Raw genomic sequence first — 14,947 nt, 5'->3', positions numbered from 1 at the left:
TCACTCAGCATGATGTTTTCCAGATTGCTCCATCTTGTTGCAAATGACTGGGTTTCGTTGTTCCTTACTGCTGTATAGTATTCTATGGAGTACATGTCCCATAATTTCTTTATCCAGTCTACTGTTGATGGGCATTTGGGTTGGTTCCAGGTCTTAGCTATTGTGAATTGAGCTGCAATAAACATTAATGTGCAGATGGCTTTTTTATTTGCCAAATTAATTTCCTTTGGGTAAATTCCAAGGAGTGGGATGGCTGGGTTGTATGGTAGGGTTACGTTCAGGTTTCTGGCTTTTAGATAAGATTGTCCATAAATTTAAGCTGCTAAAATCAATCAAAGATACATTTTAATTTGTATGACCTGAATCTGTGTATCATATGTTTTAAACTTGTTGGTAGAAAGAAACTAAAAACATTTTATATGGTTGTGCTTAAGTTTACTGGTTAAACAAACTACACCATGTTAGATATTTAAGAGGTGTTTTCAAATACATGATTCTTAAAATTTATAGAAGGCATTGGACCTTCCGGTAAATGTTTTATTAAGTTCTTATCTAAGGGTTGAAACGGTTTGCTAAGTATTCATGTAATATTGCTATTGTCAGCAAGTGATCTAGGACTTGCTCCCTCATTTCTCTATTCTAAGCCCAACTTGTTCTTTCACTTCTCTATTCTCTTCAAGGTAGGGAACTAATTCTATTATGAAGGAATATGTAGGATGCACAATTTAATCTTTAGACCTTATAAGAGATGGCTAACATTTTTCTGTAATAGCATAGCCAAAATAAGAACTTAACTAATAATCTCATAGCTAGATTCACATCGCCATCAGCGAAGTATACAGTAAGTAAAAAAAAAACCTCCCTTTCAGACCAAAGGGAAAGAAAGTTTTAAAGTGAGAATATAATTTTCCTCATGGGCATTGTCTACCTTAGAAAAACTACTACAGAACATGCCTGTGACTATAGACTTGTAGTTCAGGCCACCAAAGATTAGAGGTGGGACACGGGCACTCCCTTGACTTGCATCGTCTGGTCTGCTTTAACACAAACCAGGAGGAAAAGAAAACTCGGCCTCAGAAGCAATGGGTGGCAGGCCTATTAATGGCTGATCTGTACAGTGATCTGCCCTCAAGGAGACCCAACAGGCCAGTCCACTGCAGTGGCTTTCAATGTGGTAAGCCTGGGCTTCAGCAGAAGTCAGCTTGTGAAGAGCCCCGGCAGCTCTGCCAAGAGTTGGATCACTGGAAATGGACCTGCCCTGGAATCGAAGGATGCCCAGGTCAGAGCCACAGATCTTATTGGCTCTAAGCTGAAAAGCCCTTCACTCAGCCCAACTTCCAAAGTGACCACTGCAGTTGAGGGGACAGCCAAGTAGGGTCAGCAACATTGCAGGCAGAACTGTAAATTTCTTGTTAGAGATGCCCCCTGCCTTTACCTGGCCAGCTCTCCTCCCAGGCCAGCCAAGTAATGAAAGTCAACAGAGTGCCTTCCCCTAGGAGGTTCACACCTCCCTTAGGATATACCCCATGTGAAGAGATAGATAGGTCTGGGCCTCTTAACTTACAAGGCCTAAAGCCCAACAGATTATTATCAAGCCCCTTCTATCAGGTTCTATTTGCCTCTCAATCAGAAAAATTACTTGTAGCTTAGACAGCACCTTTCTTAGCTCCTCTAATAATGACTCTGTCCTTTGTTCTAGACCCTGTCTAGTCAACTTTGGCCTCATTCCTTTGTAATCATAACCTCTACTCTACCACCAATGGCTCTACTCCCAACCTGTGTGTACTGATGGTCCTCTTCCCCACTTAATGCTGTATAATTGTTCAGACCTGGTTAAGGCCACTCATAGGATCATTGGTTACTATCCTCAACCTGTCTTTTATGACCTTGTCTAAATATGATCAGAGTCGGGGAACTTGGAAGGCTTCCATAGCCTTGGCAACTCATGACGACAGCCTAGGGTGGTTACTGGCGCCATAAACTAGAGTGTCAATTTGTTGGGTCAACAACAGGAGCCACTGTGCGCTTGCTCCTGATGTGGGATCTCTGTCCTTAATGTACTGTACATTTTGATTTAATGCTATAACTAGTACTCAAACAGTATGTTTCACTTTGTGTTTCTATGTGGGTGCAAACTGTTGAAGTATTTATACTAAATTGATCTTCTGTATATAAATAGAATTGAAAATGAATCTTGATGTGAATGGAAAGGGAGAGGGAGCGGGAGAGGGGAGGGTTGCGGGTGGGAGGGAAATTATGGGAAGGGGAAGCCATTGTAATCCATAAGCTGTATACTGGAAATTTATATTCATTAAATAAAAGTTAAAAAAAAATTTGGAGCAAAAAAAAAAAAAAGATTTATTTTATTTATTTGAAAGGTAGAGTTACAGAGAGGGAGACACGGAGAGAGATCAATCTTCCATCTGCTAGTTCACTCCCCAGATGGCCACAACAGCTGGGACTGGGTCAGGCTAAAGCCAGAAGCCTGGAACTCCATCTGGGTCTCCTATGTGGGTACAGGGGCCCAAGCTCTTGGGCCATCTTCTGCTGCTTTCCCAGGCACATTAGTAGGGAGCTGGATCAGAAGTTGAGTAGCCGGGACTCAAACTAAGGCCCATATGGGATACCTATGTCATAGGTGGCAGCTTTATCTGCTATGCCACAGTGCCGGCCCCAAAAATATAATCTTAGAATGACTTCACAGTATCTAGTCTGATTAGCAAGGTGGATGTGATGCAACTCCTCAAAATAAGGCAATATATAGGATCTGCTTTGGGCTATAGTGCTGACAGAACCCAGATAGAATACTCAGCTGTGAAAAGGAAAAAATAAAGTTCCTTCCCTTGCACAGCATCAGAAGAGGTAAGAATAGGTCTACACTTCGGTAAGCTGGAGAAGGACATGACACTGGAAGGAGTTTCTGTATTAACTCCATTTCCTGTTTCAGAGGCAAGATCCATTTCAGAGAGGGTAGAGAACAGGCAAGGAAGGGGTGAGATAATGAAGGTTATAAGAGCTGCTATGAAGGATGGAAGAGTAAGCTGACCAGGAACTAATAAATACCTCTTAGGTGGCTCCATGGCTCAATGGATAGCACATTGGATTTCTACAATGCCTCTGAACAGATTTAAAGTCTACTCCCAATTGTAAAATACACTGGAATCTAGATCATATGAGTACTTTACTAATGATATTATAATGCTACTCATTCATCAGATATGCTGCTAATTCCCCATTTTACGGTAGTCAGTTCAACTCCATTATAACAGTTTACTAAAGTGGATTCTGGGCTCAGGTTACTAGATTTATTCTGGAAACTTTTCTGATTAGGAAATTACACAAGGGACCATAATAAGCTGCAAAAGATTACATGAGGTGTATTTACTAGAACTGTTTTCTTTCTTGCTTCTTACCATGTATAATTGTGATAGGAAGGATATGGTTCTTCAGTTCCTTCACTTCTTCAAGACTTTCATGGGAAGCCATCATCTGGGCTATTTGAATTAGAGCTGTTGCTTGATCCTCATTTAACTTGTGTACCTGAATTAACTCATTAGCTAACTGCAATGTTGCTCCTTGGCTGAGTAGTTCAAATTTTGTGTTGACATGTGCAAATGCTGGTGGGATAAATTTTCTCTTACTGACTCTCTTGTTGCTAAGTGTGGTTGATGGAGACCTAGTAAAAGAGCAGCAAATAAAATCAAAGAAAACTAGAGATTTTTAAAGTAAATGACATGTATCTATTCATAACTTAGCCTTCAGTTTATACAAATCAGAGAAGAGCATTTTATTATAGGAACAAATGGATACATATCCCAATGTGAAGGAGACTGGAAGAGAAATAACATTTGTTCAGTATCTACTATGTGCTGGCACAGTGTTAAACATTTTATATATTAATATAATATTGATAGTAATACCAGGAAATAACCATACCAAATAGAGATACATAATATTAATTTTCCCCCCCAAAACCACACCATTATTAAGAAGTGGACTGGATGGGGGTGGGTAAGAGGGGGGGCTGGTGCTGTGGTGAAGCAGGTAAAGCCACTGCCTGCAGTGCCGGCATCCCATATGGGTGCCGATTTGAGTTCAGGCTGCTCCACTTCTGATTCAGCTCTCTGCTATGGCCTGGGACAGCAGCAGAAGATGGCCCAAGTCCTTGGGCCCCTGCACCTGCATGGGAGACCTGGAAGAAGCTCTTGGCTCCTGGCTTCAGATCAGCACAGCTCCGGCCGTAGTGGCCATCTGGGGAGTGAACCAGCATATAGAAAACTTTTTTTTCTCTCTCTCTGCCTCTCTGTAGCTCTGTCTTTCAAATAAACAAATAAATCTTAAAAAAAAAAAAAAAAAAAGAAGAAGAAGAAGAAGAAGAAGAAGTAGACTAGGGTCAGTGCTATGGTACGTGGGTTAAGCCACTGCTTGCAGCACTGGCATCCCATATGGGCACCAGTAAAGTGTTCCACTTCTGATAGAGCTTCCTGCTAATGCACCTGGGAAAAGGGTAAAAATGGCCCAAGTTCTTGGGCCTCTGAACCCAAATATCTGGGAGACCCAGATGGTTTTCAGGGCTTCTTGCTCTGTCCTGGCCCAGCCCTGGCTGTTATAGCCATTTGAGGAATAAACCAACGGATGGAAGATCTGTTTCCCTCTCTGCCTCCACCTCTCTCTCTGTAACTCTACCTTTCAAATAATGAAATAAATCTTAAAAAAAAAAAAAAAAAAGTGCACTTAGGTAATCAATGCAATCTTTATTTCAGAAAAACTGCAATAAATACATTGTTTTATTTCCACTTCTAAAAAGGTTAAATCCATTTCAGACTGTATAAACATATAATAGAATAATAAGGCTATTTATTTATTGTAACTGGAATTTCATTGTGCTGAAATACATAATATAGATAACATTCTAAATTGGAAAACAAATTTTTTTAATCAACTATTACCCTCAATGTACTAGCACTTCCTACTTTTAAAAAGGGGACCCATGGTGCTTAAGAAATTAAAAATAAGATGCTGCCATTATGGAACAGCTGGTTAGGCTGTTGCTTGTGACACCAGCATCCCATACTGGAATGCTAGTTCAAATGTTGGCTGCTCTACTTCTAATCCAGCTTCCTGATAAACATGCCTGGGAGGCGGCAGTTGATGGCTCAAGTATTTGGACCCCTGCCACCCATGTGGCAGAGAGACTCAGATGGATTTCCTAGCTGCTGGCTTTGACCTGGCCCAGTCTCGGCTATTGTACCATTTGGGGATGAAACCAGCAGATGGAAGATCTCTTTCTCCCTTTCACTCTCCCTCTCTCTCTCTGATACTCAGCTTTTCATATAAAAAATAAATAAATATTTCTTTAAAAAAGAAATTAAAAGATATGGGCAATTTAAAGAATAAAATTAGTATTAATAAACACAGTGAATTCAACCTATATTTTTCTTTCAATGTTAATATGAAGTACAAAAACTCAGAAGATGAATAAAACAATAAAATCAACACTGAAATAATCATTAAGAAATTAACCCTTAAGAAGTGGAAAAAAAATTAAAGTAATATTTGAGCCCAAAAATATAATAAATAATGAATAGATGGGTGGATGACACGATGAATATTTCCCATTCTCTTTTTAATTGCTGACATAGTAATCTCATATTCTGAAAGCTAATTATAGTTGCACACTCATATGCACTTTCAGTTACCATTTTTAATACCAATGATCCAAAGGTAAATGATGACTTACATTGTTAACAGGTACTGTGTTAGAGGTAGAGTAGCTGGATTAAAGTAGTCTTGAATGTTTTTCAAAGTGGTCAGCTCAGTGCTAGCATTACAGACCAATAATGCATGGACCATAACTGTGAATAGAATGCAGGAAGTTGACATTTGAATGTAAATAAAATGGACCATAAAAACTATGCCTCAAATAGCCATATATGTGAGAGTTCAGTTACTGAATGAATCACATGACATAAATCCATAGGTAAATGCAGAGGTCCTCAAACTTTTACCCATTAAATTTCTACCCTACCTGCTCATTCACTTTATATATGGATACCCCAAAATTGTAAAACTTAAATAAAATTTGCAAAGGCAGTTCCCTTTACTCAGAATACCATTTGTGCTGTATAATGGTATTTGTGTAATTTTCATCTGCTTACATTTCTTTCTCAATTATTTTATAGAAGTATATAGAAAATTAGAAAGCAAATGGTAATGGAACTACAAAAAAAATGAAAACTCACATAAAAAGTGACAAATATGTACTTAATTAGGCTCTTTTTGGACTTGTAAGGTTGGCTGACTAGCTTTGTTCATTAAGAAAGAAAAAAATTAAAGGTAAAAACACTCATAAAATACTAAAAATGTGTCAAGAAATACTGTATATTTAATTAGGTATAGGTGAAATTTAATCATCAGAAATAATTACAGAGATTGAAATGTATACAGAAATCTGTAGACTCATAGAACTAAACAGCAAATTCAGCTTACTAAAGGTTTCTTTATTTAAAAAAAAAAAAGGCCTGCGCCTTGGCTCAATAGGCTAATCCTCTGCCTTGCAGCGCCGGCACACCGGATTCTAGTCCCGGTCGGGGCGCCGGATTCTGTCCTGGTTGCCCCTCTTCCAGGCCAGCTCTCTGCTGTGGCATGGGAGTGCAGTGGAGGATGGCCCAAGTGCTTGGGCCCTGCACCCCCTGGGAGACCAGGAGAAGCACCTGGCTCCTGCCTTCGGATCAGCACGGTGTGCCGGCTGCAGCGCACCGGCCACGGCAGCCATTGGAGGGTGAACCAACAGCAAAGGAAGACCTTTCTCTCTCTCTCTCACTATCCACTCTGCCTGTCAAAAAAAAAAAAAGGCTGGAAATATACTGTCTTACAAAGAATTTCTCAAGACAGATGATAAGGTATTCTTAAACCAAAAATCAAACCTGCCTGTTCAACCCCTTACAAAATCTCTTGTAAAATCTGCAAGACCTTCTTAATGTGATAGCAAACTGTTTATTAAATGTACAACAAATTAAGGGAATTAGAACTGAATATAAAAAATTGTTTCAGAAAATTCTAATTTTTATGTTTAATGTTTATATTTTTTAAATTCTGTTATATACTGTGTAAAATTCAACTTTAAAAAAAATGTAAGTGGTGGTTCAAGATTTCATTATACTGCCAGTCTTATGGGACATGAGCTGCAGAAATCTTTATATATTTAACTCATATACACATTTTCAGAAGCATATGGTACGTAAGAGTAGGAATTAGAGGTGGGTGCTTTTTGTTGGGTTTAATCTAACAATCTCATATGCAGCATTCTTGAGTGTATCCTATGTTTATCGTTCTTTTTAAAATATAAATTAAGCTCAGGACAGGCAGGGCCTGTGCTATGCTCCTCATAAGCAGGAAGCAGCTACAGAACATAATGATTCTATACCCTTCAACAGCCCTTGGGATTAAGGGAATTGGGTCTTTTGAGGGGGAAATGATGTAGGTAGGCAGTTAGGATAAATTCCATTAGATTTGTGAGCTGGAAGACCACACCTTCACCACACCCTCTGTGTGATCTCATCTCCTTACTTGACCCCACCTGTATGCCACCTGCCAATCAGGCTGCATAACCACTTCCCTTTGGAAGTGGATAAAAGGCCCGGAACATGGTGGGCCTGGCCTTTTTTTCACCATTATTGCCCTTTGCTGCCTATGCCTTCAAGCCGCCGGCTCCCTGCTTTCTTGCTTGCACATAACTGGCTCCTGGCCAGCTCGCTGCTTGGTATGGACTCCAACTTAGTCTCTGGACTTTTCTTTCTCCCTTAGATAGAGCCCCCACTCTCCCATGCATTTCTCTCACTGAATAAAATCCTCAAAACTTAAAAAAAAGTATATATATATATATATATATATATATAAATTAAGATGGACATGGCAATACTTACTGTTAGTGGGCCAATTAGAAGGGAAATAGCCTTTCAAAGGCAGTAGCTCAACCTCATTGAGAGATGATGGTCCAAAGAAAGCACTACATGCAATGAAGGTATCCAGCTCAAAGTCGAGAGTTTTTGAAACTACCCAAAGGTCATCTAAAAAGACAAACATTTTTTTTCCAGTTTTACTGATGTATGATTGACAAAAAAATTGTGTAAATTTATGAGTAAGGTATACAACATGGTCCTTTAAAAAATTTATTTAGTGTTATCAAATTATTATTACAATTAGCAATCAACAACATGAATACAAAAAAAAAATTAGACATACACAAGTACTGTCTAAAACAAGCCTTTGTAGCAGTTAGGCCCTGCCATCACTGTGTTTGGCTGAATTCACAAAACTGTCGTAGTCTGTAGCTTCCCTGTCACTTCTCTGGCTCTCCTCTACCAGGTTTTATTTCCTGGCAATTATTAAAACTTTCTGTTACTGCTACTGCTAGACTGGTCATAGCCACCTTGACTTCACAGTTTGGCAAAATACTGGCCTCTACCACCATAGAGGCACAGCTTCTCCTTCCAAAGTTGCCTCCCTTCATGGGTCCGAAATGTAAAGCTCAATGGTTGTAACTGCCAAAATCACCCTAACTTCCACTGCCTCCAAAACTGACTCCATCGTTACCAAGTCCATTGCAGCCATCCCCACCACCGTTCCACCAGCCGTTCCACCACCTCGGCTACCGCCACAGTCACCACAAGTACGGACGTTTCCTCCACAACCAAACTTGTCATCACCACCAAAATAACCTCCTCCACAAGCACCACCGAAGTTTTCAGAACCACTGCAAACTCTATGTGGACAAAGCACTAACCATCTCTTGCTTCAATGGAGCTTCCCTTAAGTCACAGTCATAACTTTTCACAGTATGGTATGGATAATGACCTTTTTTTAAAAAAAATATTTATTTACTTATTTGAAAGGCAGAGTTATGGAGAGGCAGAGAGAGAGAGAGAGGGAGAGAGAGAATAGTCTTCCATCCGCTGGTTCACTCCTCAAATGACTGCAACAGCAAGAGCTACATGGATCTGAAGCCAGTAGCCAGGAGCTTCTTCCAGGTCCCCCATAGGTACAGGTGCCCAAGAACCTGGGCCATCTTCCACTGCTTTTCCAGGCCATAGCAGAGAGCTGGATTGGAAGAGCAGCAGCCGGGACTTGAATCAGTGCCCATATGGAATGCCAGCACTGCAGGTGCAGCTTTACCCGCTACGCCACAGCGGCAGCCCCATGGATAACAATCTTAACCACAGAGTCACAGTAGTTAAAGAACACAAAAGCAAAGCCTCTCTTCTTGCCAATGCCTTGGTCAGTCATGATCTCAATCATTTCGGTTTTTCCCATATGGTTCAAAATAATCTCTGAGCTGCTGTTCTTCAGTGAGGTTTGGTAAATTTTTAAAAAAATTTATTTTATTTACTTGAAAGGCAGAGTTACAGAGAGAAGGAGAAGCCAGTGAGGAAGGGAGGGAGGAAGGGAAACAGAGAGTGATCTTCCATGCACTGGTTCACTCCTCAAGTGGCTGTAACATCCAGGGCTGAGCCAGGCCAAAGCCAAGAGCCTGAAACTCTATCCTGGTCTCCTACGTAAGTGGCAGGGGCCCAAGGAGTTGGGCCATTTTCTGCTGCTTTCCCAGGCATATTAGCAGGGAGCTGGATCAGGAGCAGAGCAGCTGGGACTCAAACTGGTGCCCATATGAGATGTCAACATTCCAGGTGGTGGCTTAAGCAGCTGTGCCACAGCCCCAGCCTCTCTTCAGTGGGTTCTGTAATATCACTAACACCTGCTTCACAGTTAGGTGGGCCTCCTGGTCTTTGAGACTCCTGAGTCAGCCTTCTTATGTTTCATAACTCTTCTATCTACCTTGTGAGGCCTCGCTTTTATGACTGCATCCACCTCCCTGATGGCCCAGGGGACAAACCCAAAGCCCCTTGAGTGCTAGCTGTTTACATCTCTCATCACTTCACAGTCCTTGAGTAAACCCCATTATGCAAAATGGTTGCACAAATTCTCCTTAGTTGTTTCAAAGCTCATCCCTCTGAGGAAGAGCTTCTACAGCCATTCGACCTCTTTAGGAGACTGAGTTAAACATGATATGGTGGGAAGAGAGACTTTCACAATGCTTCCTCAATAGTGTCTAGGAGCAGACAGCCAACATGGTGGGTTTGTTTGTTTGTTTGTTTGTTTTTTGACAGGCAGAGTTAGACAGTGAGAGAGAGAGACAGAAAGGTCTTCCTTCCGTTGGTTCACCCCACAAATGGCTGCTATGGCCAGTGTGCTGTGCTGATCCAAAGCCAGGAGCCAGGCGCCTCCTCCTGGTCTCCCATGCGGGTGCAGGGCCCAAGCACTTGGGCCATCCTCCACTGCACTCCTGGGCCACGGCAGAGAGCTGGAGTGGAAGAGGAGCAACCGGGACAGAAATGGTGCCCCAACCGGGACTAGAACCCAGAATGCTGGCGCCGCAGGCAGAGGATTAGCCTTGTGAGCCGAGCATCAGCCAAGGTTTTTTGTTTCTTATAAAAAGATTTATAAGCATGGTTTTTTGATATAAGTATGTCTGGTGTAATGATTCTCACAATCAAAATACTTAATATACCTGCCACCTGATAGTTATCTTTTTGTGTGTTATGTAGTGAGAACACGTAAGATCTACTTCCTTTGCAAATTTCAAGCAGAAATTATTATTAACTATATTTAATGTGCTGTATATTAGATATTCCTCTTTTAACTAAACATTTGTACTTTTTATTTGCAGCTCCCCATTTCATGCACCCCCACAGTCCCTGGCAACCACCATCCCCATCTCTGTTTCTCTGACTATTATAGATTCCACATATTCAAAGGTACTTTCAGAAGTTCATAAAAAAATAGAAATAAAAGATATGTTTATTTGGTGCAAAATATAATAAAGTCCATACATATTCTTTTCATAATATAAATTTTTCATGAACTTTTTGAAGACCCCCTCATTTGTGATATCATGCATTATTTGTCTATGTATGGCTTATTTCACTGAGCAAAATATCCTCCAAGTTCATTCATGTTGTTCCAAATGAAAAAACTTCTTTCTCTCTCTCTCTCTCTCTTTTTTTTTTAAAGATTTCTTTATTTATTTGAAAGACAGAGTTACAGAGAGGCAGAAGCAGAGAGAGAGAGAGAAGTCTTCTATCCACTGATCACTCCCCAGATGGTCACAATGGCTGGAGCTGTGCCAATCCAAAGCCAGGAGCCAGGAGCCAGGAGCCAGGAGCCTCTTCCAGGTCTCCCACAAAGGTGCAGGGGCCCAAGGACTTGGGCCATCTTCTACTGCTTTTCCAGGCCATAGCAGAGAGCTCGATCAAAAGTGAAGCAGCCAGGACTCGAACTGGCGCCCACATGGAATGCCTGCACTACAGGTACAGCTTTACCCACTACACCACAGTGCCGGTCTCCTTCTCTTTAAATGTTGAATATTCCATTATGTGTGAATGTATGTATTTGTGTGTTTATCATTATTTCTTTATCCACTCATCCACTGAAGGACATTTAGGTTGTTTGTATATCTTGGTTATTTTGAGTAATGCTCTTGGAATGCAGATAAACTTCTTTAAGATAGTGATTTCATTTCCTTTGGATATATACTCAAAAGAGTGATTGCTGGTTTATATGGTAGTTCTATTTTTAGTTTTTGATAAAAGTGCTACACTGTTTTCCATTATGGCTGTGCCAATTTACATTCTCATCAACAGTGTACAAGCATTTCATTTTTTCCATATCCTTACTTGCTATCTTGTCTTTTTGATATTAGCCATCTAACAGGTTTCAGGTGGTTTTGATTTGCACTTCATTGATGATTAGCGATGTTGAGTATGCTTTTATGTACATGTTAGTCATCTGTAGCTCTTCTTTGAGAAAATGTTCATTGAGGTCCTTTGTGCATTTCTAAACTATGTTATTTGTTTTCTTACTATTGATTTATTTGAGTTTCTTATATATTTTGCATATTAACCCCTATCAGATAAATGGTTTGTAGATATTTCTTTCCATTCTGTAGGCTGCCTTTTCACACTCTGTTGTTTCCTTTGCTATGCAGAAGCTTTTTAGTTTGATAAATCCTATTTGTCTATTTTGCTTTTTCTTCTTTTAAAGATTTTTTTAATTTGAAAATCCAGAGAGAGGAGAGAGGATTGGGGAGTGAGAGATCATCCATCAGCTAGTTCACTCTCCAAAAGGCTGGAATGGCTGAGGCTGGGCCAGGCCAAAGCCAGGAGCCAGGAGCTTCCTGCAGGTCTTCCACGGGGGTGGCAGGAGTCCAAGGACTTGGGCCATCTTCTACCACTTTCCCAGGCACATTAGCAGTGAGCTGGATTGGAAGTGGAGCAGCAGGACTTAAACCCATATGGGATAACAGCACTGCAGGCAGCAGCTTAACCTTCTACACCACATCACTGTCCCCAATTTTTTAAGTTATATTTACTTTTGTTAGTCTGTTTGGGCTACTACAGCAACATACCTTTTACCTTATTTCTCATGGTTACAGAAGCTAGGAAGTCCAAGGGACTAGCAGATCTACGGTCCAGTGAAGGTCTGCTCCTGCCTCATACCTGGAACTTCTTGCTGTGTCTTCATTTGGCAGATGAGGCAGAAGCTGAGTCCTCACATAACTGAAGGGTCCAAAGGCACTAGGGAGTTCCCTTCAATTCCTTTAATAAGATCACTAATCCCATTCATGATGGCAGAACCCTGGTGATCTAATCATCTCCTAAGTGCCTCATACTCTCATATTGGTAATTATGTTTTAACATATGAATTTTGGAGGGTGGAAGTCGAGACATTCAGACCATAGTAACTGTCTACTATGCTGCAAAAGATTAGCATTGGACTCAGTCCAGGCTTAAAAAACCAATTACCAGGGCTGGCGCTGTGGCACAGATTAATCCTCCTGCAGTGCAGGCATCCCATATGGGCACCAGTTCTAGTCCCGGAAGCCTCTCTTCCAATCCAGCTCTCTGCTATGGCCCAGGCGAGCAGTAGAAGATGGTCCAAGTGTTTGGCTCCCTGTACCCACGTGGGAGACCGGGAAAGAAGCACCTGGCTCCTGGCTTCGGATAGGCGCAGTGCCAGCTGCAGTGGCCATTTGGGGAGTGAACCAATGGAAGGAAGACCTTTCTCTCTCTCTCTGTCTCTCTCTCTCACTGTCTGTAACTACCTGTCAAATAATTTAAAAAAAAAAATTAGAACATAACATTCCTGCATAGAAGTTTCCCCAAGAGGCTGTATTACACATTTTTTTCCCTGAATTAGTATCACAACTCAAACATTTCCCAAAAATGTTCAATGAAATTTTTGAATAAAAACCAAATTTTAAAGGCTTCCTGGTTCTAGTTCCAACAAAGATGATAAACTAGTTTGACCAGTGGTCCCTTTCCTAGAGGAAACAGAAAAAGAAGCAGAGAAAACTACAGAAGCTTTCTGGAGTAAGAGGGGCTGTTTTGAATCAGAGTGTGTGAGCCTAGAGTGGTTTTGGTCTAGGGTAGAAGGTAGCCTGGGGAGGGCTGCTGATGAGGAAGGGATCAAAGCTGCTTGAGGAGACACAGGAATTCTGTCCTTTTTTTCCTATCCTATCCTCCACCCAACTATACTGGGACAATTGGGCCATATCCACCCAACAGGCATTTCTCACTACTGGTCCAGAAAGCCCAGACAATAAATCAGGGTGGCAATGAAAGCCCTGTGCTGTAAGAAGCAGAGAAAAACAGGTACTATCCAACGGAAGAACAGACAGTCTCTACCCAACCTCAACTTTTCCAATCCCCCAGGGCTAAAGAATCTGCTTTCCAGCAAAAGATTCCTCTTTATGTTTCTTCTCCCTTTATTCAAAGAGTTTGGATGTTATTTCAGGTGTTGCTGAACAGTGGTAACAGTGGTTTTCTGGTGCCTGGGGCTTTCTATTCTATAGCTTAGCTACACTTGCAATTCCCTGAGCTCATTGGAGCTGACCAGACTGGATCCCATACGTATTGACAGAAAGAAAATCTGATGCCACCAGGGAAAAGTGAGTTCACACGCCAAAATAATAATAAGATATCTGAAGAACACAGACTTCATCAGCAAAATACAATGGAATATAGATTCCTACAGAAAAGGAAACACCAGAACAGATGGACAAAGAATTTAAATTTAGCTAGTAAAGAGAAGAAAAGTAGAGAAGATAGTAGCTTGTAAAATAATGACAAAATAAAAAAGAAATGAATGAAAAATATTAAGCTGGAAAAATATGGCAGTTGAAGTAAGGTTATAAATGGCAAACAGCCAAGTGGACACACTTGAATAAATGAGCAATACTGAAGACTTTTCTAAGAAGGAAGAAAGGACAAAAACCCAGAAAATATAAAACTTGAGACTAAAAATAAAGAGATAAAGAGGAAGATTATTTGAAATTACAATGAAGATCACTTTCTAAGAATTAAAAAAAAAGATAAAGGACTTTAGATTACCAAAAGGAGAGGAAAAAAAAGCCACAGTTAAACACAATTGTGAAGAAATAAGACCATCAAAACCACAGAGAAAATGTGAAAGCTTCCAGCAAGACAGAGAAAATAATATACATAGGAACCAGTCAGAATGTCATCAAACTTTTTTCAGTAGCAATGATGAATGCAAGAAGATAACCAAGCAAATGAAATATTAAGTTAAAACATACAAAATCTCTAATAGTTGTTCTGATAGGGTAAAGGTATTAAAAGCAAAGAACTTAGAACCTGGAATTTTATATGTAACCCAACTAACATCTAAAGGAAGATAGGAAATAGATTCATAATAACCCAAAAGTCACATGTTCAGAGTAATACTACTCAAAGTAGCCTGTCTTCAACAGTTTATTATTATTATTATTATTTTATTTGACAGGTGGAAATATAGACAGTGAGAGAGAGAGACAGAGAGAAAGGTCTTCCTTCCGCTGGTTCACTCCCCAAATGACCGCTATGGCCGGCGCTGT

The 14,947-nt window shown here is 40.6% G+C and overlaps 1 protein-coding gene across 7 annotated transcripts in view; it reads right to left on the bottom strand.

The window, feature by feature from the left end:
* Positions 1 to 14,947, bottom strand: part of ZGRF1 (zinc finger GRF-type containing 1) — a 105,783-nt gene that overhangs the window by 30,763 nt on the left and 60,073 nt on the right. For all 7 annotated transcript variants that reach the window (XM_062199715.1, XM_062199716.1, XM_062199713.1 and 4 more), the window contains 3 exons: positions 7,926 to 8,069; positions 5,741 to 5,855; positions 3,414 to 3,676 (listed from right to left, as the gene is read on the bottom strand). In XM_062199715.1, coding sequence (XP_062055699.1) covers positions 3,414 to 3,676; positions 5,741 to 5,855; positions 7,926 to 8,069 — 522 coding nt within the window. The remainder of the gene's footprint in view (positions 1 to 3,413; positions 3,677 to 5,740; positions 5,856 to 7,925; positions 8,070 to 14,947) is intronic.

Source organism: Lepus europaeus, chromosome 8 (genome assembly GCF_033115175.1).
Source record: "Lepus europaeus isolate LE1 chromosome 8, mLepTim1.pri, whole genome shotgun sequence".
Taxonomy (NCBI): Eukaryota; Metazoa; Chordata; class Mammalia; order Lagomorpha; family Leporidae; genus Lepus; species Lepus europaeus.
Note: the sequence above shows the minus strand (reverse complement) of the source record. Positions and strands in the feature narration are given on the sequence as shown.